The sequence below is a fragment of the Centruroides vittatus genome, unplaced genomic scaffold, assembly GCF_030686945.1.
Source record: "Centruroides vittatus isolate TY-2023 unplaced genomic scaffold, ASM3068694v2 contig_990, whole genome shotgun sequence".
NCBI lineage: Eukaryota > Metazoa > Arthropoda > Arachnida > Scorpiones > Buthidae > Centruroides > Centruroides vittatus.
The window spans coordinates 321,835-346,780 of NW_027122659.1; the positions used below are offsets into that span (position 1 = coordinate 321,835).

The following is a 24,946-nucleotide window of genomic DNA, read 5'->3' on the forward strand; positions in this document are numbered from 1 at the left end:
TATTTTTACTATACAAATTGCACTTTATTGAAATTAAGATATCACCTCCATAGTAATGGTTCTTCTGAAGGTGTCAAACCTTTCTCTATAGATATGATATTAGTATGATATAAAAACTTCCTTGGTCTACAGAAAAATCTTTGAAGACGACACAAATAAATAGTAATGGCAGTAAAAACAATAATGATGCAACCGTAAAATAAAAATTGATAGAAAGCATTAACCTTCCAAATGCTTAAACTGTTCTGACCAACTGTTTTATGCAATGCCCTAAAATAAAAATAAAAATTAAAAATTTGAAATCCTTAAACTACAAGAAATTTAATTCTTAAAATTATTCATTATACAAATGTGAAATATTTACCTAAGAGGAAAATATCGAGTGCGATAGAGAGCTGCTCCCAGACTCCACTGTACGTTCTGACCTTGGATGAAGGCCGCACTTCTCAGGCCCTTATAATCTACGGGTAATTTCAATCCTTCGTGAAGAACGACGCTCATCCACGCAGATTTAAAACATTGATATTTCAATCTCTTTTTGTCTGCAAGTGGATAAATGCGGCGTTTAAATCGGTCCTGTAAAACCGACCAGCGAGTGGCACAATAATCCTAAATAATCAAATCAGTATATATCAATGAATATTATATAATTTATTAATAATCTAATAAAACAAAAACATACCCTAGCAGATTTCTGAAACTTTTTATAATTATATCTTCCTCCAATTCTTAATACATCCTCCATCGTGTACCAAAACTCAGAAAATCCATAAAAATCTTTTTTGGAAAAATTTAATCTTAAATGAGGTATTCCACTATTACAAGGCATTCCTTCACAAGTATAATTGAGATAAGAAATTAATCTTTTATAGCATTCGTTAAAATTTCCAGTTCCCTTAAATAAAACCGAAGAAATATTTTGATTAGGAATACTTATAGTATTTTTATCATTAAAATCGGTGGTTTCTTTAGGCAGACAGGGATCTAAGATTACTAAAGGTGCGGTTTTATTTCTGTAAAATAAATTTATGAAAAATTGAATTAATATAATCAGTTTGCTAAGTTTAACATTAAAAATTTTTTTCAATTTACAACTAGTTCATTCATTTTGTTATATTAAAAATAATATTTGAGGTTGATAGGCAAAAGGTTCCTTTCAGCCTGGATTTGATTTTTGAGAAAAGGCAAAAGCCAGGAAGCCAGATATGGTTAATAAAAACATCACTGTATACTTTACTATTTAAGTATTTCCCATAATAAAAATAGAGCCGACATTCTGGATCTTGAATACATCACTTTGCCACCATAGATAAGCAACAAAATTTTTTAAAAACTTGATGTTTGAATTTTCAAAAAAACTTTGTCATATGATGTAATGTTCAAGTTTTCAATGTGATATTTTTTGTTTTTTACAATGTCAGAAATTTCAAAGTAAACTGTAATATTAGAAAATTATAAAATATATTTAAACTGTATGTTCTGCTTCTTAATGAATACAGAACTATTGACCTTTGTGTAGAATAACAAATATTGACTTCATTTTTATTCTGGACAAGACTAGTATAGTAGAAAAGTATAATATTGTCAAGCAAAATCTACCTGTTCCTCACATTTCTAGTTATTAATAAACCAAATTCTTTTGCTTTTCAAACTAACTTTCTCAGATATTGCTTGAAGTATCCAATATCAGGTTTTCTGAATCATACCTTATAGTAATTACTGATGACAACTTTAAAAAAATGTGTGGATAGTCATCACCTTTTCACTTTCTCTGCACACCAAAAATTGTTTGTGCCATTCAAAAATCACATGCATAAGACATGCAGTCTCAGCCCAAGTTTCAATCAATAATTGAACAGTTCCTGTCATAGGTTTCTTTAGTTTAACAAAAAAACTGGTAATAATTCATAATTCAGTTTATCAAGATTTTCTTGGAATTCACAACCAAATCAAGGTATACATGCCAGGCTTTTTTTTTTTTATTTTCAAGACTTTTCTTAATGTTTAAATTTATCTAATACAGTTAAAATTGAATGCATCAATAAAAATTATAATTTTTGTTTAATGTATCTGCTTCTTATCATTTCTAAACAAAAAATAAAGTATTATTTTCGTGTATTCTCAAAAAAGGAAAATAAATTTTTATGTATTTATAATAAAAGTTTTCTTTAGAAAATATAATTATTTTTTTTATTTTTGAAATAGAGATGTAAAATTTTTATACCTCATCATATGATATTTAAAATTATAAATTTTATAAAACTGTAAACATTAAATATATGAAACTTTATATTAAAATACAATTACATACATAATAATATAATACTGCACCTTTTGATTGCATTTTCAATGTTTGACTGAATTAATTGTTTAGAATAAAGACTTCTAACTCTGTCAGCACTAAAACCAAGAAGAGTTGAAACATATAAATGATATAAATGGCCAGTATCATGGTCCACACATCCTAGATTAAGCTCCACTACATTTGATTTTGTTGTTTCCTGTAAAATTAAAAATTAATTCATCTATATATACAATTTAATTTTAGAATAATAATTAAAATTATTTATATTTATATATATTTAACTCATGCTAAATATAATTGCGAGGTACCAATTTGAACTCCTACCGTAAGATAGTTATAACTTCGTCGATAAATAAGACATCCGAGTATCAGCATCTCACAGTTCAAATAAACATAGAGTGCCTTCTCACAAGAATGTAAATCACCTATCCAACTCAAGTGATTCATTAAATCAAAGCCAGATTGGCTAACACCAATGAACCCAGAACTACAAAAAGTGAAAGTAGCAAACAAAGAAGGGAAAGAAAACATCATCGTACTGAACTGAAAAGTGGGGATCTATATGTTCTCGACAAACTTTGACGAAAAGAGAGATACATGTGCATGCTGGTGCAAGATCTACGAGTTTTGGGGTTATTTTAACCCATTTCTATGAAAATTTTTATGTAAACATTTGTTGTGATCATTAGGAAAAACCCTCGCATGGAATTAGATTGAATGACAACTCAACTAGCAACAAATGGATGGGAAAGTTAACAGGCCGTTGTGAAATAATAACATCCGATTTGAAAGAAGGGAAAAGCAACACCATCAAGTCAATGCAACTTGTTGTCAAGCTCACACATCTGCAAAAGTAACCTTCACTTTCAAAACAACAGAAGATCACATGATTAAGTTCCCATGCAAATCATATAAAAGGTGGAGACACCAGAAGTTACGCGCACTTTGTCCCAAGGAAGTTATAATTTTGATGGTGGCCATCCTAGTCTCCCAGACCTCCATCAAACAGACCCGATCTAGTCCCAGGAGAAGACCCGGTTGGATGACATTCATTGGCTATGAAGCTTCCATACATAGAACAAGCATCACATCAGCTAAAACATAGAGGTATAGTTAGATATTTGTGAACTCTCTCTCACGGAATTAGGCACGCGGCATAGAAACTAGATTAGTCGCCGTTCTATTTGTAAAAATTTGTATTTTAACCACATTTAACCTCTCGTATGATCTATATGTATCCCTTAGGTTTAGATGTATAATAAACTTTTTGTTAAATGTTGAACCTGTCAGCCTGTCTTATTTGAATGAAAGAACACCTATCAACTTACTCAATGCACTCCCTGCTTAAAGTCAGCTCTCCTAATCATCTAAATTGTTAGAATCATGAGTTAGGATAGTTCAGAAAAATCTAATTCAAATCCTAACTGGTGTCAGTCCTGACATTGGCTGGATCTTGCAATCCCGCCGACAATTTATCATAAAAGCCATCTGACAACCCCGAGATCAGGTATAGCCTACTCGTGCCGTGTAAGTGGTCATTGGGGAATCACCCCAGTGGCCCCCAGCTTATCTCACACTGGACTCTGTCCATTACATATTCCTTTTTGGTCACTTTTTGATGCTCTTCTAAAGAAGAATAGGAAAAACACCACATAATAAACACCAGGACTGGCACTTCCAGAAATATCAGTGCCAACAAACTGATGGCGGGATAAAACCAACCAAAAATGCCTTAGAAATCCTCAAGATGATCAAAAGAAACTGGAATTCTCACTCCCCCTCTGCAAATTGGTTAAAATCATTTAGTATAAAAATCATGTATAATGTGTAAATTTGGAAGAGTATAAATCCTCTCCTAGATAGCCAATAAAACTGTTATTTTGCTAATTAGTTGTTTTTGAGTAAGTCACTCTTGGTCAGGACTCAAAAGCCTTTCACAAAGGCATGTGGATTTGTAAAAGATTTAGCATCACTCCTATGGCATGAGCAGTGACAGGATGTCACTGCTCATGCCATAGGAGACAAAGTCTGAAAACAGTGAGCAAAGCCCCACAAAATTTCTATTCTCTTATTAATAGAATTAAATTTAAAAAATGTATGGAAGTGAAATAATGGAATGTTATGAACAGCCAGTGATAGTATCTAAATATTACAGATTAAATTCTACAATATTAAAAATGCTCATAACCAGAAAATCCAGCACTAAAATTTTAATTAAAGTAGTACTTAATAACACCCAGAAAAGTTGGAAGTCTTCTATGTTCCTCTTAAAGAAACAGTGATTAAATGTAGGGAGGCAGAAACATTCTCCCATGCCTGGAGGTCTTTCTTTCATATCCCTTTTGATATTTCAATCTCATCCTGCAAACTTAAATGACATCATTGATCACATATTGGTTACAACAAATAGTATTACACTACATTAATTTTTTTCAAATTCCTTGTTCTATCTTCTGAATTACATTTTAACCTAATTATGACAACTTAAATTTGTCAAAAACAGGCATTTCTTAAATTAAAATTTTACTATATTTTGTACTCAATTTTCTGGTTTGTGAGTTTTTTATTATTATATTACATCCAGTTCTCAGTAATTATTAGTAGATTAAATTCTATTATAACAAGTAAATATTAATATTTTCTCTACAGAGTGTCTACTTAAACTTCTAACCAGGAAAGAAAAAATTTTTCCAGCATTGATTAGTTAGCTTAGGTTGTGGACTGAACTGCCGAACACAATACACTGGATATTATGTTGCCAAGACATGCACCCATTCTGCTGCTATCTGCAACTAGCATAACATGCAGAGAATGCTGCATAATGATTTAAAGTGTGCAACAATGCTAAATTTACAGCATGACCCTCTCAGCATATTTTATGAACTGATAAAGAAAGCAATTTTTCCAGAATGGAGTGTATGTGCATCATAATGTGCACCACTGGGCAGAACATTCTCTCCACAATGCACAAACATATGCAACACCAAGTGCATGTTACACTAAACATCTGGTATGGAATTTGAAGTGAGCAACTTCTTGATCTTGTATTTGTTGGAGGCACCCCAAATAGTGATCAATATCTGAACATCCTAAATACAACAGTGGATGAATGACTCAATGACTTGCCATTGATGCAACTAAAGCAGGTTTGGTACTAGCACAATGGTGTACCAAATCACTTCCAGACAATGTGCATCAGTGGCTCTCAGAATGGTTTGAAAACCACTGGATAGGTACAAGGCCTTGTTCTGTGTCCACCATATTATCCAGACTTGACAACCTGTGGATTTTTTTTCTGTCACCTACAAGCAGTGATGTATGATATCAATGCTTTGGTGAACTGGGAAAATGCATATGAGATGCCTGTGATACAGTAACACCTTGAATACTACATGCCATTAATTATGCTATGCTTGACAATCTATATCTTTGTATTGCTGCTGAAGGTGATTATTTTGAACATGTTCTCTAATGAAATAAAACTCACTTTTTTGCATCATTTTCTGAAATGTTGTCTTTATCCTTTAGTCAGAAATTATTTGTATATTATATGTTAAAATGTCTTAAATTAATTCCCTTCAGTTATTTTAGTGCTGGAATAAGCATGCATCACATGCATACAATGCATTCAATGTTGCAAAATAGATCTTTGCATGCAATGCATGCAAAGATCTATTTTGTCTCTGGACAGATGTTAAGGTGGATCCCTATATAGTTTTTATTTTTTCTATTGGAAAAATTCTACTTTTATATAATATAATACAAATTAACATTTATTTACAACTCTGACACTTCTGCAAAAATTTTTTTGCAAAAATAATTTACTTTTACAATTATAATGTGGTGAAAAAATTAATGTTGCATTTATCAATGTCAGAAAATTATAAAATTTGAATTAAAATATACTGTGTAAGAGTGAATCAATAAATAACCAGCCAAAAGCAATAGTATGGCTGGTTGCCCTAGCTGCTTATTTATTGATTCACTCTTACAATATTAAATTATTGAATGTTACATAAGATTAATTGTGAATTACAACTGAAATTGAAAATTTACATAGTGAACAAATGATACAAATCAATTTAGTTTATGTAATGAAATAAAACATATTGATTGTTGAAAGAATATATACTAAAAATATTTTAAAAAAAACAAATTATAGATATGAATTTGAATTTTAGCATATTATTTGCATTATGTTACTGTTAATAATGATTTTGAACAATTCTTACATTCATGTAATTAATTACAATATATTCATTTTATTATTCATTCATAAATATTGATTGTAAATATTTAGCAGATTAAATACACTAGACTCTTGCTCATCCATTCATTCCTTGCACAGAGTGCCAGATTAGCAAGCATATACTGTAGATAATTATTTTAAAATATTTTGTATAAAATATTTGTATGAAGGAATTACACACACAAAAAAAATATGAATTCATTTTTACATTTTGCATATTTCAAAATTTATATTTTGCATAGTTCTGATTTATTACTACTTAATAATGTGGCTGTACGCCATGTGTTTGTATATAGTGTATATTTTATTATTATTTTTAATTTCACTTTCTCACGCTTTCATTCCCTTTTCTTTTCTTTACCTATTGTTCTTCCTCTTTGGAATGTCTCTCCAAAATTCCTTTCCTTATATGGTCATAGTGTATCCCCTAAAACAAAGAAAGGGTGTGCAACCCCTGAGGGGTCGAGGACGAAACTAGAGGGCAGGAAGGTCGTGAAGGAGAGAACAAAAAGGATTTGGACTCAAGAAAGTGGAGAGAGAGGAGCTTCTGGTGCGTTCTGGCAGCGAGCAGAAGAGAAAGAGTAGCGTTTGATTGATGGACTAAAGAATTCGTCGTGATCAATCCATTTTGTTTGAGATCGATTCATGAGAATTAACTGTGAATTTTGGCAAGCGAATGAACTGAAAGGAAAAAGAGAATCCCCTCTGCATATTTTGTGCAAGACCCTCGACCGATTTTTTTGAAGACCTCAAGGACAAACACTGGGTACCCCTTTCCTAACTTCTTACATTTTCTTACCTGTCCTTTATTCTTCTCCTTTAGTTTAATATTAGTTTTAATTTTCATTTTTTTTATTCATGTTTATAATAGTATAACATTAGCATAAGATTAGTTTAATTATTTTTCTTTTGTTGCGAGCTATGTATAAGTCGGGGAATTTTTGTACAATGTTTATTTCCATCTGTTGGGACAGAAAATATACTGGCATCCAAAAAGAACCTGTAGCTATTAACTTTTACCTAAATTAAAATTTACTTTTTTCATTTTTATTTTGGTTCCACGTGTATTTCTTTTAACAAAGAAATTAACTTATTTTCTCAATAATAATAAATCAATAATCAATAATATTTTCTCAATAATATAAATCAAAATCATAAAACTTTTAAACTACCATAACAGACATTTTATATATCAATTTAGTTTGATAACATTTATATAATTATATACTATTACTAGAAGTGAATGAATTTTTCAATTAAAAATAAAATTTGTTCTCACTATTTATCTACAAGCTAAATCAATATCTGTTAAATATCATATTTATTTTTTTTTACTATGATTAATGAATGTTAGAAACTAATTATCTAACAAGTATTCCCAGAAAATAAAAAAAGGAAACACCTACTTGAATTTCATTATTGTAATCATCATCTGTCACCTCATATGCTATTTGTAAAGAAGCACCACCCATTTCCAACATTCCAACTGTAGGTTTTCTCCAAATAGAAGAATTGGTTACAATTTTTGATTTTTCATCATTTTCTTTAAACATAAAAATATAATTAAAAATAATTTTTATTAAAATTATTTTAATTTTGAATTTTTGTAAGTAAAAACTGAAGTTTTATTAAAATAAATACTACAAAATATATTTTAGTATATTAGAATGTATGTGTTTATGATCAATATATATTACACATTAGAAAAACACCAAATAAATTTTAGAAATTATATTTTATGCACACATTTGTATTCATATAGTTTCTTCTTTTCTCCTGAAGTTTTTCAATAAAACAATTATTATATTTGTACAGTACATGGTATTAAGTATTAGAATCTATTTTAAATAATATATTTTTTACATGTAATAACAGAGTTGTCTAATGATATATTAGCAGTCATGAAAATTTCATCAAAAAGCATTCAATTCATACAAAGTAGCATATTTAAGTTATGATCGTGATTTGTAATGGTAAAATATGCAGCACTGAGAAGAAATTGAGAAGATTAGATGTCAGACATGAGCAAATGCGGCTCTTTTTGAGTTACATGCGGCTCTTGCTGAAAGTGTTAATTTCTGTTTTTTATTATTATTTTTACAATTTTATTTTTATAATTTTGTGAAAATATGTTTATTTAAAAAATTCAATATCTGTTTTATATTATATTTATATTATATAATAAAATCACGTGCCTTACCATACTATCCGCCACGACAGTACAGAACTGCGGCTCCCATGCATTTTGCAAAACCTACATTTTGGCTCCCACTGAACTCTTGCTTGCCCACCCCTGTTATATGTAATAAATTGCATTTTTTGATTTACTGTTAACAAGTACTGTTGCAAGAACTTGCCACTCACAGTTATGAAAGAAAAAAGGTTCATAGCATAAGTATGTCTGAAAAACATAACAAACAGTTATTTCTCATTGAATGAGATCTTATTAAGGCTCAAGGTGGCCCTATGAGGTATTAACAGCTTTGCAGCACTTTAACGTAGAGTAGATAAGTTTCTTCCAGTGTTCTATACTAAGTTCATGATATCAAACTCATCTAATACGCTCCCAGTAGTTGCTGTTTAATTTCTGGAGTCTTCTCTGCAATTTTTATGCTCAGTCAGCACAAATATTGCTGAGAATGCCTAAGCTGGTTGTGATGATAACACTATTGAGAACCAATAGTGTTATTATCATGACCAGCTTTGACATTTGAACTGGACCTCTCGTAGAAATTTTTTTACCAAAAACTACAATTTGTGTGTCAGTTTAAGCAATACAGAAAAAACATTATATTTTACCCATCATTTTGGTTCAGTGACATGGCACAGAATCATCCTGAAAGATTTTGTGTTAGAAAATTGCTCCTTAATTGTCAGAAGTAGCTTGGCAGATAAGATGTTTTGGTAGCACTTTGCATTCACAGACCTATTTATAAGGTGTGTCTGCCAGCACATTTATTAGACACACTTTGGCTCACCAGAAACTTTAATATCTGCATCAAGCAATTCTTGTTATAAGCTTTGCTTTTTATATGCCTTACATCAGAACTGTGCAGTTTAAATTTAATTAATCGGAAAACAAAATCTCCACATGTCAAATCTCCAGTCTACACTGTTTAACTCAGATGAGTACAGTGTGCTTATTTGTCTATGTATTAAGTACATTATTGTACTAATGACTTCTTACATGGATAATAGTTTTTTAAACCCATGTTGCACAGATAATGTTAGAGTTCATACCCTCACTTTTACACCTATCTGTTCTTAACATCTTACTTTCAGTTTAGAACTGTTAGTACATTCTCACAGATTTCAGTATTCTATACTGGCATGACATTCACACTTATCTTCTGAACAAGCTTTTCTTTCAATGCTGTCATGTTCAATTTCCTTTGTAACAAATGTACAATTATTGATCAATCACAAAGCACTCTCTACGCTATTTTACAAAAAGATGAACCTTCAACATTGAAAGCAACAATTACAGACTTTAAAAGCTTTTACAGACTACAAAAGTTTTTTACGCACCGGTTAAAGGTTTATGTAAATGGAATTTTTTGTTAATTACAGACTCTTTACATGGTGTTAATTGTCAAAAACTTCCACCCTATAAAAGTACACTGCCTTCACATGGATTTTTATACCATCAGAAGATATAATAACCAAAAACACTGTTGCAGTAGATTTTGTCAGCCAATGGAAAGTGTTCTCATATTTATAATGTTATGAATGATGCATTCTTTATAATTTCTTGCAGGTCTGCAGCAAAATGATATTTTAATTTAAAAAGTAAAGACATTTTTGTAGGATTTCATGAGTGATGCAATTTCCATAGCTGCTACTGTATATAAATATATAATATATTAATCTTGAAAAAAAAAAATTTACAACTTATATATTATTAATTAGTCCATTATGTTTCTTTATAATGAGATAATTATTAGAGAATTGAACAGCATGATGATATTTTATAGATATTATGATGATATTCTTTTATAATTAGAGAATCAATTTTATTATATATTTTGTAATCATTTGTTATACAAAAATGATTACAGTAATTGATAATTTTGGTCTAGAATTTATAAATTAGCTCATTTTTTTTAATGAAAATATACCTTTATATAGCTCGGAATTTATATATTCCTAAACTTCATCTCTCTAACTTTGAATGAAAATTTCTTCCCTGTGAAGAATAATCCTCAATTTACAAATAAATTACAATTTTCTAGCCCAAACTCAGTCAATTTAAAACATTACTTTTAAACATAAAATATGGAAATAATGATTTCAACACATTTAAAGCTAATTATTTAAAAGAAATGTGAAGCTCTATTCATATCAGATGTATATCTGGTAAAAGAGGTGACTATTTTTATACTATCTATTTTACAGCTTTAAAAAAAATCTTAGTCTTTTTCCTTGAATTAAGATATCACTTCATTTTCGTGTTTATCAGACAACTAGAAATAATGCTATTTTTTTGTCTATTTACATTAAGATATATTTTCTTGTCCTTAGAAGAAAAACATGGTAGTGCATGTCGTGAGTGTATGATTACATTTTCAACATTAAAATTTCTCTAAGAAAAGACTAGTTAATACTATAAAATGATATATGTGTCAAAGATTGTATAGAAAACTGACATGCCTATTTCCTGTTGTGCATGAAAAAATACTTTTACTTAATTTTTGCTTTATTTGAAGATGTTTCATAAAATACACAGAATATTCATTAGGAATTATAGTAATTAGTTTGTTAATTTTTAAATATTGAAGTTATTTATTTATATTGTACAGAGAATTTAAATTCAAAATACAAACTTACCAAAAGTATGATCAAAATTTCCAAGTAGATAATTAATAGCTATCCATAAATATATTCCTTCTTGTTTTCCCGATATTACTTCTACATTACTTGGAGGAAAATGGAAGGTAAAGTTTTGTGGAATGTCCACTCTTAAATCATTTAATATTGATTCTTGAATGCTGAAAATTAAATTATTAATACTTTACATTTTTAATAAGTACAAATTTAAATCTCAGTTACATACAGTAAATAAACATATATTTATATACAATGTATCATTGTTTAAAATAATCAACTCAAAGCATATAATTTTGACTAAGTTCAGTACATAAAAAATGAATAACTTTTTACATGCAGGTTTTGCACAAGTGAAATCTATCATTAAACTATGTTAAAATTATAACATTAATATTAAAAATTCAATTTTAAAAGATAAATATGCTTGACTACCATAGTTTATGGAATATAAGACATAATTTTAACTGTTTAGCCTGTTTTTTTAAATAAGAGTGCATTTTATGCATGTAGAAATGAATATATAACAAGATAGTTGCACAAAAAAAAATGTACAATGAAAAATTTATCCCTTTTAATTAATAAATTTTATGTAAAAAAATTTACTTGCTTTCTTATTTTCCTTATTTATTTGTAATTAGACAACAATTTTTTACAGCAAATATTTTTCTCTTTGCAACTACTGTGGTATAGGAATAATGTAATATGTTTTAAATGTTTTCATATTTTAATTAAGACTTTTGAAGTATCTCTAGATTGATGATACCTACTGATAAATGTGAAAATTTTATTTTTCTAGACCAAGACCTCCCAATAGAGTTGGTATTGACCCTTTAGGGGTAAATGAGCAAATTACATACATATTGTATATGCATACATATATTCTAATACACTGATACCCTATGTTTGTGAATAATTGGGATGGAGTAATCCTTCATGAGCATCAAATTCTCAAATTTTGAGTTCCATTTTCAATGTTACATTTGTAATCTGTACCAAGACTTTGTATTACTGCTGTTTTAAAAAATGTTCAGAAAAGAAAAATCTTCTGATAACAATGATTTTATTGAATTAATATTCTGTGCAATGGTTTATAGTGTTGCAAAAGTCATTTTATGTAAGTCAAAATAAACAAAATAGCTTATGATAGGCACCATACAAATAAGAGAGTGCAGTGATCTTTTAGTATCACACTTGCTTGAACATCCAATTCATGCATGTGCCAACTCCAGTTTACAGTAGTACTTAATCTACCATTTTTGTAAAAGGTTTTGACCTAACAGGTCAAAACCTTTTACAAAAATTGAAATTGAAATTTGGTGCATTGAAATTTGGTGCAAATTTCAATTTTGGTGCATAAATTTCCAATCACAAATGATTAAATTCCCAAATATTGACATCCACAAACATCAAAGGTGTAATGTATTGTTTAATTATTTAGTAAATACAATCATTTAAAAATTCTGTAAAATATTTTCATTAGTATTCTCAAAACTTTCAAAATGTAAAAAAATTTATTAAAAATAGAACATGTATGAGTGTGTGTTTGAGTGAGTGAGAGCAAGAGTAATAATTCTAATCAATAGATAAATAAAATATAAAAAGACAATTGATCAATAAAATATAAGATGATAATTTTATTTTAAAGACCTTTTACTTAATTAAACACTAATATATCAGTAAATAAATAAAACCAAAATATGTATAGTTCATATATGCAATATGTATATATAATTACTCTTCTGATAACAATCGCATGCCGGCCGTTGCTAATATAAAAAGCGGAGTTTGGACATGCTTGTCAATTGGAACATTTTCAGCAGCAAACTGAAGAAGTGGATAAAGATAATCACTTGCTTTGAATGGTTCATCTGCAAATGATGACAAACCTATAAATTAAACAAAAAATTCATTAAAAATAAGGAGAAGAAATACATGAAATTTTAAAATTTAAAGTTTTAATACAGTAAAATATTCCTAATTCAAACTCAAAACAATTTATTTCTTGAGATTAAATAATATAATTATTTGATAATAACACTACAGTTTTTAATCATAGTATTATATTTATACATTTATAAAACTTTTAAGAATTAAAATTGATTCAATTATTCTATTTTGTTGTGAGAAATGGAAAAAAGAATGACTATGTAGATTATATGAAGATTTCAACATAATCTTATTGTTATTGCTAGTAAAGAATGATAATATTTTTCAAATAAAAGGGAAAAGAACAATGTCACACAACAAAAGAAAAAACAATGTTAATTATTTCTTTTTTAAACTTCATTTAAAATCATGATGATAGCAGTGAGCATAAAACTGTATTTTTAAAAGAAACTAAAACTGTTAATATCTAATTACAAATCCAGACAGATTTTATTAAATCTTACAATACAAACTTGCAGTATTATAATATATTATTATTATTTATATCTATTTATTAATTATACTAATTTTCACCTAGCGCTAATGAGGTCCAGACACTTCTAATCAAAATACATTTGTTATAAATTATAAAATTTGATTATTTTATTATCTAATGTGGAATACTTAATTCCTCAAATATTAGCAGTAACACTTGATTGCAGTTAAATAGTAATTTGAATTTTTATTAATCATTTAAAGAATACATACATATTTTCACTACAGACAATAAAAATTTTATAATCATACATCTTGCTCAATCTATCTATCAATGCATCTATGCCAATTTTTTTTATTTATAAAATTACTCATCTTTGTATCATAAAATTTTGCATTATCACATCATTTCTTTAATAGTACAATTTAAGGCTTATCATAGTTTTAATGTATAATATATTATATATTTTATAAATTAATGTTAAAGATAAATGATAAAATAAAAAAAATCCCATGTATGGTAGGTAATGTGAAATTTCACGATGCAAAAATACAGACTAGAAGTGTTAAATAAAGTAAATATTATTGTCTTCATTATGATTTAACTCTCTTAAGTTGTCTTTATTTATAGTTTTGTTTTTATTTAACATAAAGCTGATTTTACATATATTATTTCTTATTCAAAAATTTAATACTAATAGCTAAAACAGACTAAAAACTACACAATATTGCTTCACTTTGGTTGTGCATAACATTATAAATACAATGACTGGCAGGGCTGCTGATTGCTTGTATGAGACTAGGTGGTAGAGCAGACCTTGTACAATCACTCACCTTTGCCTTAGCGGCCTCATTTGCCAGGTTTTTCTTTTAAATCAACAAATATGTAGAATGTTTCTTTATTAATTAAAGGAGTCTTAAATATTTTATTTTTTGTTAATTTCTTTTACTAACTATAACAATAACATATAATTATAGTTAACAAATATTTATATTTTATATATTATACCAGGTGTTATTTTCTTCACTAATGGTCTATTAAATTCATCTGTTAACTGATGAATGTCAAGCAAATGTTCAAGATTTCCATTATGAGGAGGCCAAACATAAATATAAACTCTACTTCCACTACTTCCTGCATCAATAACTATTGCATATTCGAGGTGATCTTTATCTTCAAAAATTCCATTTAATGAATAATACTTTTTATCCGATACATCTAAAAAGAATGAATAAAAATTTATAAAATAATTAAATACAAAACTTAAAACATCTTATTTTAACTTAAAAATAATGTTATAATAACAATAATAAAAAGTAAATTTATATATTCATCTAGAAAAAAAAATTCATTACTACTTTTGCAACTCTTGCGTCGAGTTTGAAAATAGATTTATTATTAAAAATTGAAAATTTATTATAGTTTGCTTATGTAAGATCATCCCATTTGAAGGACATTCTTAATGCATTCTTATGAAATGTAAATGCTTTTGTAAACAAGAAAATATATTGATTTATATTGATGTTCATGGAAAATACTTGCTCATATTGTTATGAAAATATTCAAGTCAATGCTGTAGAAATTAATATTTTTTAAAATATTAAACTTTATATTATAAAAAAAAAAAATAGAATTAAATATATTAAAACTAAATTTAAACAATTATAAAATAATTTACAACTGAGTTGTAAATTATTTCATTTTCTCAGAATTGTGTCATACAATAATAATTTTTGTATTGTCCGCTAATTATTAATATTTATTGTGATCAAATTTTTAGAATTTTAATGAACAGACAGATGCTTTCAAAATAAAACTGTTTACACAAAACCTCTCAAAGAAAATAAAATTAAAATCAAAATCTATTGATTTTTGTGAAATTAATAAATTTGAATTTTAAAAAGGTGTACAATAAGTTGCATTTTTTAATTAACTACAATTAAATGAAATAATTACTTTTTTACTTAATATATAATTTTCAACCCAACTAATCCATATTTAAAACAGAATTATCATGAAAAAATTAATGTTTATAAAAAATTTCATATAAAAAAAAATCTTTATCATTAAATGTATATTTTAAAATCATGAAAATATATGAAATTTTACTCCATAACAGCTCCAATTATTCAATACGTAAATATTGCTTAGTTATTAAGGTCATCAAAATTATTACAAAATGTTTTCAGCCTCAATTCAAGCCATGTAGAGTACATATAAATCGAACATAGAAATATATATAATATATTTATCGAATATATTGTAAAATGGAATATTTTCAAAACTTGATTTTACAAATATTCTTTTCTGTTTTGCTACTCTACATTCAATTTATATGTATTCTAAACATGGTCTGAACTGATGATGAATATTATGAAACATGTAGAAGACAAACTCAATTAAAAATAAAAGCATCTTCATATTTTGTCCTTCACACCTTTGGGATCTAACAATAGCCTGAAGTGGGCTTGGCAGAGTCAATCTTTTCTTTGGGGTTCTTCTATGCCTCGAAATCAAGATAGAAGAGAGCTTCAAAAGAAATATGAAGACACTTTTACTTTTTAATTTAGTGTTTCTTCTACATATGTATTTTATTTATATTTGAGATTGAAAATGTTCATAATAAATAATTTTGGTGATGTTAACCAAGCAATTTTTGTTTAAATGTGATTTTAAAACAACAGAAAATTTCCAGGACTTATTTTAAACAGCACTTTCTAATAAAGAGACTGAATAAAATTGAAGTTGAATTTTCTTATCATCATTATTATATAACAAGAATATTTTTAATATAAATCAATAAAAGCAAATGAAACAGCAATTTTTGAACTAGCTCTTAACAAAAATATTTATTCTGTTTAGTACTACCATTTATTAATAATACTTAAAAAGTTTAAAATATTCTTATAGTGTAACTATCAACAAACAGAAAATTAAAACTTTGTAGCTATTTAATAAACAGTTATAAATAATAATTTGTAAATAAAATTTTACAAATATCAGCAATTTATTTAAGAAAGTAAATAACTGTAAAATTAATAACATCAATTGAAGAGGTCAGTTCAAGATTTAAGTCCATGGATCCATATTTCGTGATAGCAAAAAAACTGTGCCACATCTAAAATATTCAACATTGGACTTTTCCTAGTGATCCACAGTTAGAGCTCACATAAAGGAGTTTTGTCCCACAAAATCTACTTAGTAGGACAAATGTCAATGCATCTGTTGCATAAAAGTTTTGGTCATTCTTAATATCCTTTTGATTCACCGTTACGAACTCTTATTCGTGGTAGTGGTATTGTTATCTAAAATGTGTTTCTTAATTATTGTGATTATTCTAAAGAACTAACAAATCAATAAAATTTGCAAGCTTAGGAAAAAATATTGCTTTAATTAAACACAACTATGCCTTCTGCAAAAAAAAAAAAAAAAATTGACATTATGACGAGTTATCTAATGAACCACAACACTCAACATAATTACCATGGTATTGTGGAAGAACAAACTTCAGAGTAAAGAGGCAGATATTGTTGGCTTTTGCTGGGTTAAGAGGCAAATGCACATTATACTTTGGAGTTGAATTTCATACATAATTCAGCTCAAACTGTGGTATCTTCATATTCACTTGATACATACAATACTGCCTTCTTGAAAAAAAAAAAAAAAAACACATCTTCTGTTAATGTTACCAGATTGAAAGAAAATTCTTTAATATAAATTTGAATATTTTACTCTCAGAATGGCCTATTAAAGAACTAAAAAATACTTTTTTCACTTTGACTATGATTACAAATAATAATACTATTATTATTATTATTGTATGAAACAAATAAATACATCCACTTAGTGTCCTTAGTTATTTATTTGGTAAGTGTAATTAGGTAGAAAATATTTTCTGTTGTCTTTTACTTATTTAATTGCAATAAGAAAAAAACGAGGTCCAATATGGATGCATAGAAGAATTTTTAAACAGGACAGAAAAACTTCCTATTGAAAATCTGGAAACAATCTCTCTATGCAACAGAATAGCATATATCCATAAACTTGTACAATTTTTATTCTGCTGCCCGTTCCATACACTTTTAAAAAGGATATACATCCTTGGGCATGTGTAGTTGGGTCAAATCTTCAGAATCATCAGGATGTATACAGGTGATGCCAATAAAAAATTTAATTTAAATAGCCAATAATATGAAAAAACTGTTACGCAACAGATATTGGATGTGCATAGCAGATATAATAATATTGTTTTAAAATTTGTCTTACTTGAAAAATGAAGATGCAAGTAGAACATTGGAGTGTCAAAGTTTTTGGTGCTACTAAAAAAGACAATGTAGAAATTCACAAAAATCTACAGCAGGCTTATGGGGAAAATTGTCCATCATATAGCATCATTTATAAATTAGTGAATTCAAAGGCAGCAGAGAATTTTCAACATGCCAAGAGAAGAATTATCTGCAGAAATTTGCAACGAGAAACATAAACTGTACAAGAAAATTTTGAAATGCAGATGTTGAATCAAAGTGAACTTGTCAATATGCTACACATTAGTAAGGGACCCATGCCATTATATAAAAAATGGAAGTTTAGAAATTTTGCTCCTGCTTTATTTCTCACTATAGAAATGTGTGAATGCTGTTTCCAGTGTTGTTCTGAAAAATTTGGAACTGCTTGACAAATATGGCAATGAATTCATCAAAAACATTGTTACTAAAGAGAAAAAACCAATGGGTTTCTACATTCCCAAAGAGTAAGTGGACCTCTACAGAATAGATATTTCCAGATGAACCATACCTCAAAAACTCCAAAGTGGAATGTATCACAAGCAAGCATCCATGCTAACTGTGTCCTGGGACCACAAAGGAGTAATCAAGATTGATTTCCTTGACAAAGGTAAACAGAATGAACAGTAGATACTACTCATAACTGATAAGAGATCCATAAACTGCATCAGAAATTTTTTTGATTCCTGATGCAATTTATGAGTTTCCCTCCAAACATCTCTGATCTTGCACCTAATAACTTTGCTGTGTTTCAAGAGCTAAAAAACATTTTACTGGAGGACGCTTCTCATTGGTTGATGAATCAAAGGAAGTAGTAACCAAATTTCTGAACACCCATCCTCCAACATTCTTCAAAGGCATTTGAAGACTTTGTCTTCTGCTAGAGGAAGTATATATTGAAAAATAAATGTACATAATAATGCCTTTCATTAATAAAAAGTTTAATAGTTTTTTGTTTCTCCATCCCTTTGAGTCAGGGATTGATTGACCCAACTACATATATCTTAATTCCATGCTCATAAACTTTGAATACTTGGGATAGGCTGTAATCATGTGTGATGCATATTCCTATTTTACAGACAGATCGGAATGCATGAACAGAGAATGAAATTACCGATAACTCAAAACCAGCCAGTCGTGGATTTATATCCTTCTTGAACCGATCTCTTCAATTTAAATTATATATCACACAAAAAATAAAGCTTTAAAAATTTTCTGTGCCAAAAATTAGCATAATAATAATAATACTTTTTTCTAAATACTAAAAAATTAAAGGAAAGTTGTAATGCAATTTTGCAATTTTTACTGCAGGACTTTAAAAATGAAAAACCAGAAAATGGTGCTACACTTGCTGCATCAAAATAATTTAAATTTCAACATGGAACACTTTCTCAATTATGAAAACATGCAATACATTCAAAAGTATAAGGATGGTAAATAAAAGTAATGCCTACAAAATTGTCAGCATTTGCATACTTTGTTACTCATCAGTGATGCAATGGGAATGCAAGTGGTGCATGCACCATGCACTGTGAGGGCAAATGTAATGTCATGCATTCAATATAATTTTTATTATATGCCTATGTGTTCAAAAGAAAAGTATTTAAACCATTTATTCCAATAATGACATTTGGAAAAAGTTTCCTTTTGGAGATTAAATAAAATAAAAGAGTGAGTTTTTTCTAGAAGAAAAAAACTTGAAATGCTAAAAACAAACTTATAGAAAACATACCAAAGTGAGTAACAAAGTATACTTTAATAGGTTTATTTTTAATCCAATATATCACCATGCTATAATCTTGAGGAATAAGAGGGAAAACAAAAATCTAATACAAACTTTTTCTTTACTGATAATTTATCACATCTGACAAAGATCCTAATAATATGTGAATATTTTAAAACAATTTAAAAAATCTTATTAATATTATTTCCCATCTACTTTCAATGTTTCTTTGAAATATATTACTTTAAATTGTTTTGTTACAGAGTGCAATTATAAAATCACTTAAAGTAAAAAAAAAATCTGATTTTAAATAAATTTATTTCTCAAATTTTGGAAATAATTTCAAAAATCTTTAACAAAATTTATTCATGAAAGGAATAAAGTTAAGAAAGAAATAAAATCTCTAAATATTTCCATTAATATTTCATATGAATACAATTCAAAATTCTAATAACTATGACATTGAACTAATTGGCAAGTCATATTATGATGATTCCGAATATTTAATGAATTCTGGCTAGTTTATCATAAGATTTAAATATACAGAAAATAAAAAAAGATTTTTTTTAAACAAAAATAATATTCTAATATAGTTTTCTATCTTATTCTATCTTATTATATATATAATAGAAAACTAATATTCTATATTAGTTTTCTATTATAAATATATTATTACAAAGTATATTTATTTATTATAAAAAATAAATAAATATGTATATATTTATTTTTGTAATAAAATATTGATAGATAATAATTAATTCATAACAAGATAAATCTGATGATAATATAATTCATAAAATTTATTTTAAATATTTTTATTTTATAAATTTAATTTTCATCAGAGGTTTAAATTATTTAAAAATATAAAAAATATGTTGAAAATACAAAATGTCTTTACAAGTGAATCATTTTACAATCACCAATGACAACCCAAAAACAATTTTTGCTTACAGAGATGACCTTTTATTTGCGACTATGCCTCTAAAAAATGCAAAATGATACCAATGCCATAATTCACAATAGTTGATTAAAAATTAAAAATGAAAAATTGGTTGATGGTATTTATATAAAAATATAAAAAAATATATTGAAGATACAATATATTATTTTATATTTCTTTGTAATTATCATCAGCCAATTTTTTATTTTTAATCAACTATTGTTTAAATTATTGTTTTTGATATTAGTATCTTAGTTGAAGATTATTGATATATAAATTTTATACTGTAACTTTTCACAAATAGTTTTCACGGAATATAAAATTTCATCAAAATATTTTCAAAAATTTTAAATAAAAGGTAAACAAAGTAAGTATAATTGAATATTTTATTCAATTTTTCATCTAATATAAATTCTTAATAAATAAATAAAAATGTAATCATAATTTTCCATACCTCTCTCAAATATAATATAATTTCTATAAATTAAATATAAGCAAACACAGATACAAAATGTAACTGGGAATATCCACAATTTCCATCTTCCGCCAAATCCTTTATTACGAGGCCAAAAATATTTTCCCATATAGAAACATATTTTCCTGTCAAAAAAAACATTATAGCATTATATATTTTAAAATGTATTTAACAAAAATTATCTAATTACTGAATTATAATTATTACATAAATTTTATTTTCTTAATAAACATTTAAAATTTAATATTGTTATTTTTATATAAATTATTGTGGTTAATTTGAGTATTATTAACTAGTTTGTTTCTTCCAATTCAATACATAATTTAATATCTTATACTTCATGTAAAATTTGAACTATAGTTCACATGTGTAAAATTTAGGTTAATGATTTTACATTAAGAAAAAAACTTAATAAAACTAAAAAGAAAAACATATAATAATAATAAATACATATATAAAATTTATTAGTTGCAGAAATTTATGAGTCATCTCTAAATCAATCTTTTTTAATTTTGATAAATATATTTTTGACTAATTACCAATAATTATATTCAAGTATACTTGTCATAATGAATTATATATATATATATAGTGTGTGTGTGTGTGTACATATATTAGTTTCTATTTTTACATTACATATATGAATATTGATTTCCATTTTCAGAGTATCTAAAATGCAAGATAATCCCAAGAAATTTCTAACTAATACTAGAAGTAAATTTAAATTTATTGTCAATTTTAATATTGATTGATTGTAAATGTGAATAATATTGTCTTTTAGTTAAATCCCCCTATACTTTATCATAAAAGTTCATAATATCAAAGTCAATCAACCATAAATACAAGTCAAAATTTTTAATGTACAGTATTACAATACTTTTTTTTTTTTAACTCTTTCTGCTTTCTGTTCTATGGGCTCTAAGAGAGTCTTTTTAATTATAACCATCAAACATTCAGCCTGGTCCATAATAGGAGAGCCAGGTGATGAAAAATGAGATCCAACATATCTGGGCCAGACCAACTCCAAAAAATTCCTTAGGTTGCTTACGAGGATTTAATCTGGGTTCCCAGATAGGTAGGCCAACACCTTAACAACTTGGCATTCGGCCATCTATATTATTGTTTTAGTTTTGTCATCTCAATTCAAACACTTAAAGATTAATACAACTTTTAAATTACACTTCTATAAATATATTTATTTTCAAACAAAAAGAGTCGTTAATATTGTAGTTTATTTTATATACAGTAAGACCCTGCTTAACGCGGGGGATACGTTCCTAGATGACAGAGCGCTAAATGAAACAGCGTTAAACAGGGTCATCTTAACATGTAAATAAGGGGGATACGTGAAACAGAATAGAGAATAAGAAAATTTGTCAGTTTATTTTGTTTTATTTTGTAACATTTATTGTTAAATACTTTTTTATTACATTAATTATAGACTTATTTATTGCTAATATCGATATTTTTTCATAAAACATTCATAGAAATAAAAATAAAAGTTCGAGTAAAGAAGTTATGTTTGCGATGAGGAAGGTTCTTCCTCATTTGACATTTTTTGTTTCTTTGTGAAGAAGTCATCTAACGTTGTTTGCCTTTTCCTGTTTCGTTCAGCTAGTAGTTGTCAATAGCAAGACATGGCATCCATGACACTTCGTCTTGCCTTTGAACTTCTATCAAAATTGAAATCATTTTGTATAAACTGATCCATAATTTTCATTATAGTGGCTAAACTTTTTTTTAGAAAATCCGTTGAAAGTTCCTTTTGTTCCTCATCTTCAGAAATAATTTCGTCACCTTCATGCACCTGTTGTTCTACTAATTCTTTTAGATCGTCATTGGAAAAACTTTCTCCAGTTGTAACTTGCAATAATTTTTCAATATTCTGCGCATTTATATTATCCAACCCTGTTTCATTAGCTAGCTTGACAATTTCGTCGACATTAACAATGGATTCTCTTGTGTCAACATTCTTGCTTAGCTCCGGCCATACATTCTTCCATACTCCTTTCAAACATTTCTTGGTCACCTCATTCCAGGAAAGATTGATGTTGTCTACAGCATCCATGATATTCTAGTTTTTCCAAAAATCTCTAATGAATTGTTTATCTGCTCCATCTGTTTTATTAATTAGTTGTCGGAATGTCCGCCGCAGATAATAAGCTTTAAAATTTGATATTACGCCTTGATCCCAACACTGCGTGCGATCTCGGGGAATTTCAATACTACCACGTAATACCGAAACAGCATTAAGTGGGGCAGTGTTAAGCGGGGTCTTACTGTATTAATATTAAATACTACCACTCAAAAAAACTGGGTATACTTGAACTAAAGTCACTAATGAAACTTAATATCCAGCAGAGAAGTTCAAAGTCCTAGCATTTTTGCCTGTTTGACACGGGCAAAAATGCTAGCATTTTAGAACTTCTCTGCTAAATATTAGGTTTTTGTTAGTGGCTTTAATTAATATTAAAATGTTCAAAAATTTTATCTGTTTAATTTTCTTTGTAAAATAAAGAAATATAGTCACATTAATAAGAGATATACAGTATATGTTCAATAGATAATATATTAACTGAATTAATCAACACACCTTTGACAGAGAGTGAAGTTTAAATAATGCTAACATTTTTGACCCAGTTAACGGGCCTTCTCCGGGCATGGACAGTCACAAGTTTACATTATTTAAACTCTGCCCACTGTTAACTCAGATTACTCCATCTTACGAACTACTATCCTACGATGAGCATGAGAAACCTCTTCCTGCAAACCAACAATCCTTTTATTGACATCGGTCGATCTAACGAAATTCCGCTCCGCCTGCCTACATAAAGCCATTAGAAATGCTAGGAGAGCTGTACTGTACATGTGAGGCTTACCAACCCAATAGAATTTTAAAACAACCTGAGTTGGGTGCCTGAGTTTTGCTCACTTGTGGAGTGCCAGAGTGTTAATCGCTAGTGGAGAAATTAAAGTTCAAATTTGTTGTTGTTGTGTAGTAAAGAATCTGTAGACTGTTTTAGATCGTGTAAATGGGAACATTTTAAAAACATTTTACAACAGGATTATTGGTTTACGCACTACTACTAACAGACGAAACAAATGCTAACAGAAACAAAGGATTGTTTGCATTGTACTAAGAGACACAAGCTAATTTACGAGTCGACTGGTCGGAAAGATTTCAAACACCAGTCACAAAAAGTCGACTGATCGAAGGAACAGTTTGTCAAATGTCAAGAAATTCTCAACTCCTAACCGGTCAAACGGGGGCAAACCGACAGTCCGTATCCACTTTACGGCAGTTCACACGCCAACGAGAACCTAGCTTTAAAGAAACACGTATTAATTCATACAAATAATCACACCTGGAATAACCCATAATTCATTTAATTTTATTTTAATTTTTAAACGTGTCGGATACGACGGGACGAAATGATTTTAATAAAATATAATAATCAGATTAATGTTTAAAGCTGGCATAATTTATTAACGATAAAGTTTAGATAATTCATCGTTACATCTTAAAAGCACACGTGTTAAGAAATAATAAACGAAATGAATTTATGTAAGAATTATTCACCTTATATTTCTTGGATTCATGAACTTCTAATGTATGAAATGAATAAGGAGAAAAGAATAACATATCCATAAATATTAAAGAAATAAATTATATTATCCAAAGTATTATTATTCATCGATACGCGGACATTTAAACAATTATGTTTACTCGCTGACGTAATCACAGACGTCGCCTGCCATTCGCCCATTAAAACAATTTAAAC

General features: G+C 27.9%; 1 protein-coding gene across 1 annotated transcript; it reads right to left on the reverse strand.

The window, feature by feature from the left end:
• Positions 1 to 24,916, reverse strand: LOC136986060 (ectonucleoside triphosphate diphosphohydrolase 4-like). Its single transcript, XM_067283517.1, has 10 exons — positions 24,745 to 24,916; positions 21,144 to 21,289; positions 14,752 to 14,961; positions 13,117 to 13,267; positions 11,382 to 11,542; positions 7,961 to 8,097; positions 2,332 to 2,501; positions 683 to 1,013; positions 365 to 609; positions 1 to 270 (listed from the first exon to the last, which is right to left on the reverse strand). The coding sequence occupies exons 1-10, from the start codon at positions 24,762 to 24,764 to the stop codon at positions 42 to 44; spliced, it is 1,800 nt and encodes a 599-aa protein (XP_067139618.1). The 5' UTR covers positions 24,765 to 24,916; the 3' UTR covers positions 1 to 41.
• Positions 24,917 to 24,946: the final 30 nt, after the last annotated feature.

Bases quoted from the DNA above. Each gene is read 5' to 3' on its own strand.
- LOC136986060 (XM_067283517.1), bottom strand. From the start codon at position 24,764: ATGAATCCAAGAAATATAAG. The intron at 1,014-2,331 runs GTGCAGTATTAT...TTTATTTTACAG, and splicing joins ATTGAAAATGCAATCAAAAG to AAATAAAACCGCACCTTTAG. The intron at 271-364 runs GTAAATATTTCA...TTTTTATTTTAG, and splicing joins ACTCGATATTTTCCTCTTAG to GGCATTGCATAAAACAGTTG.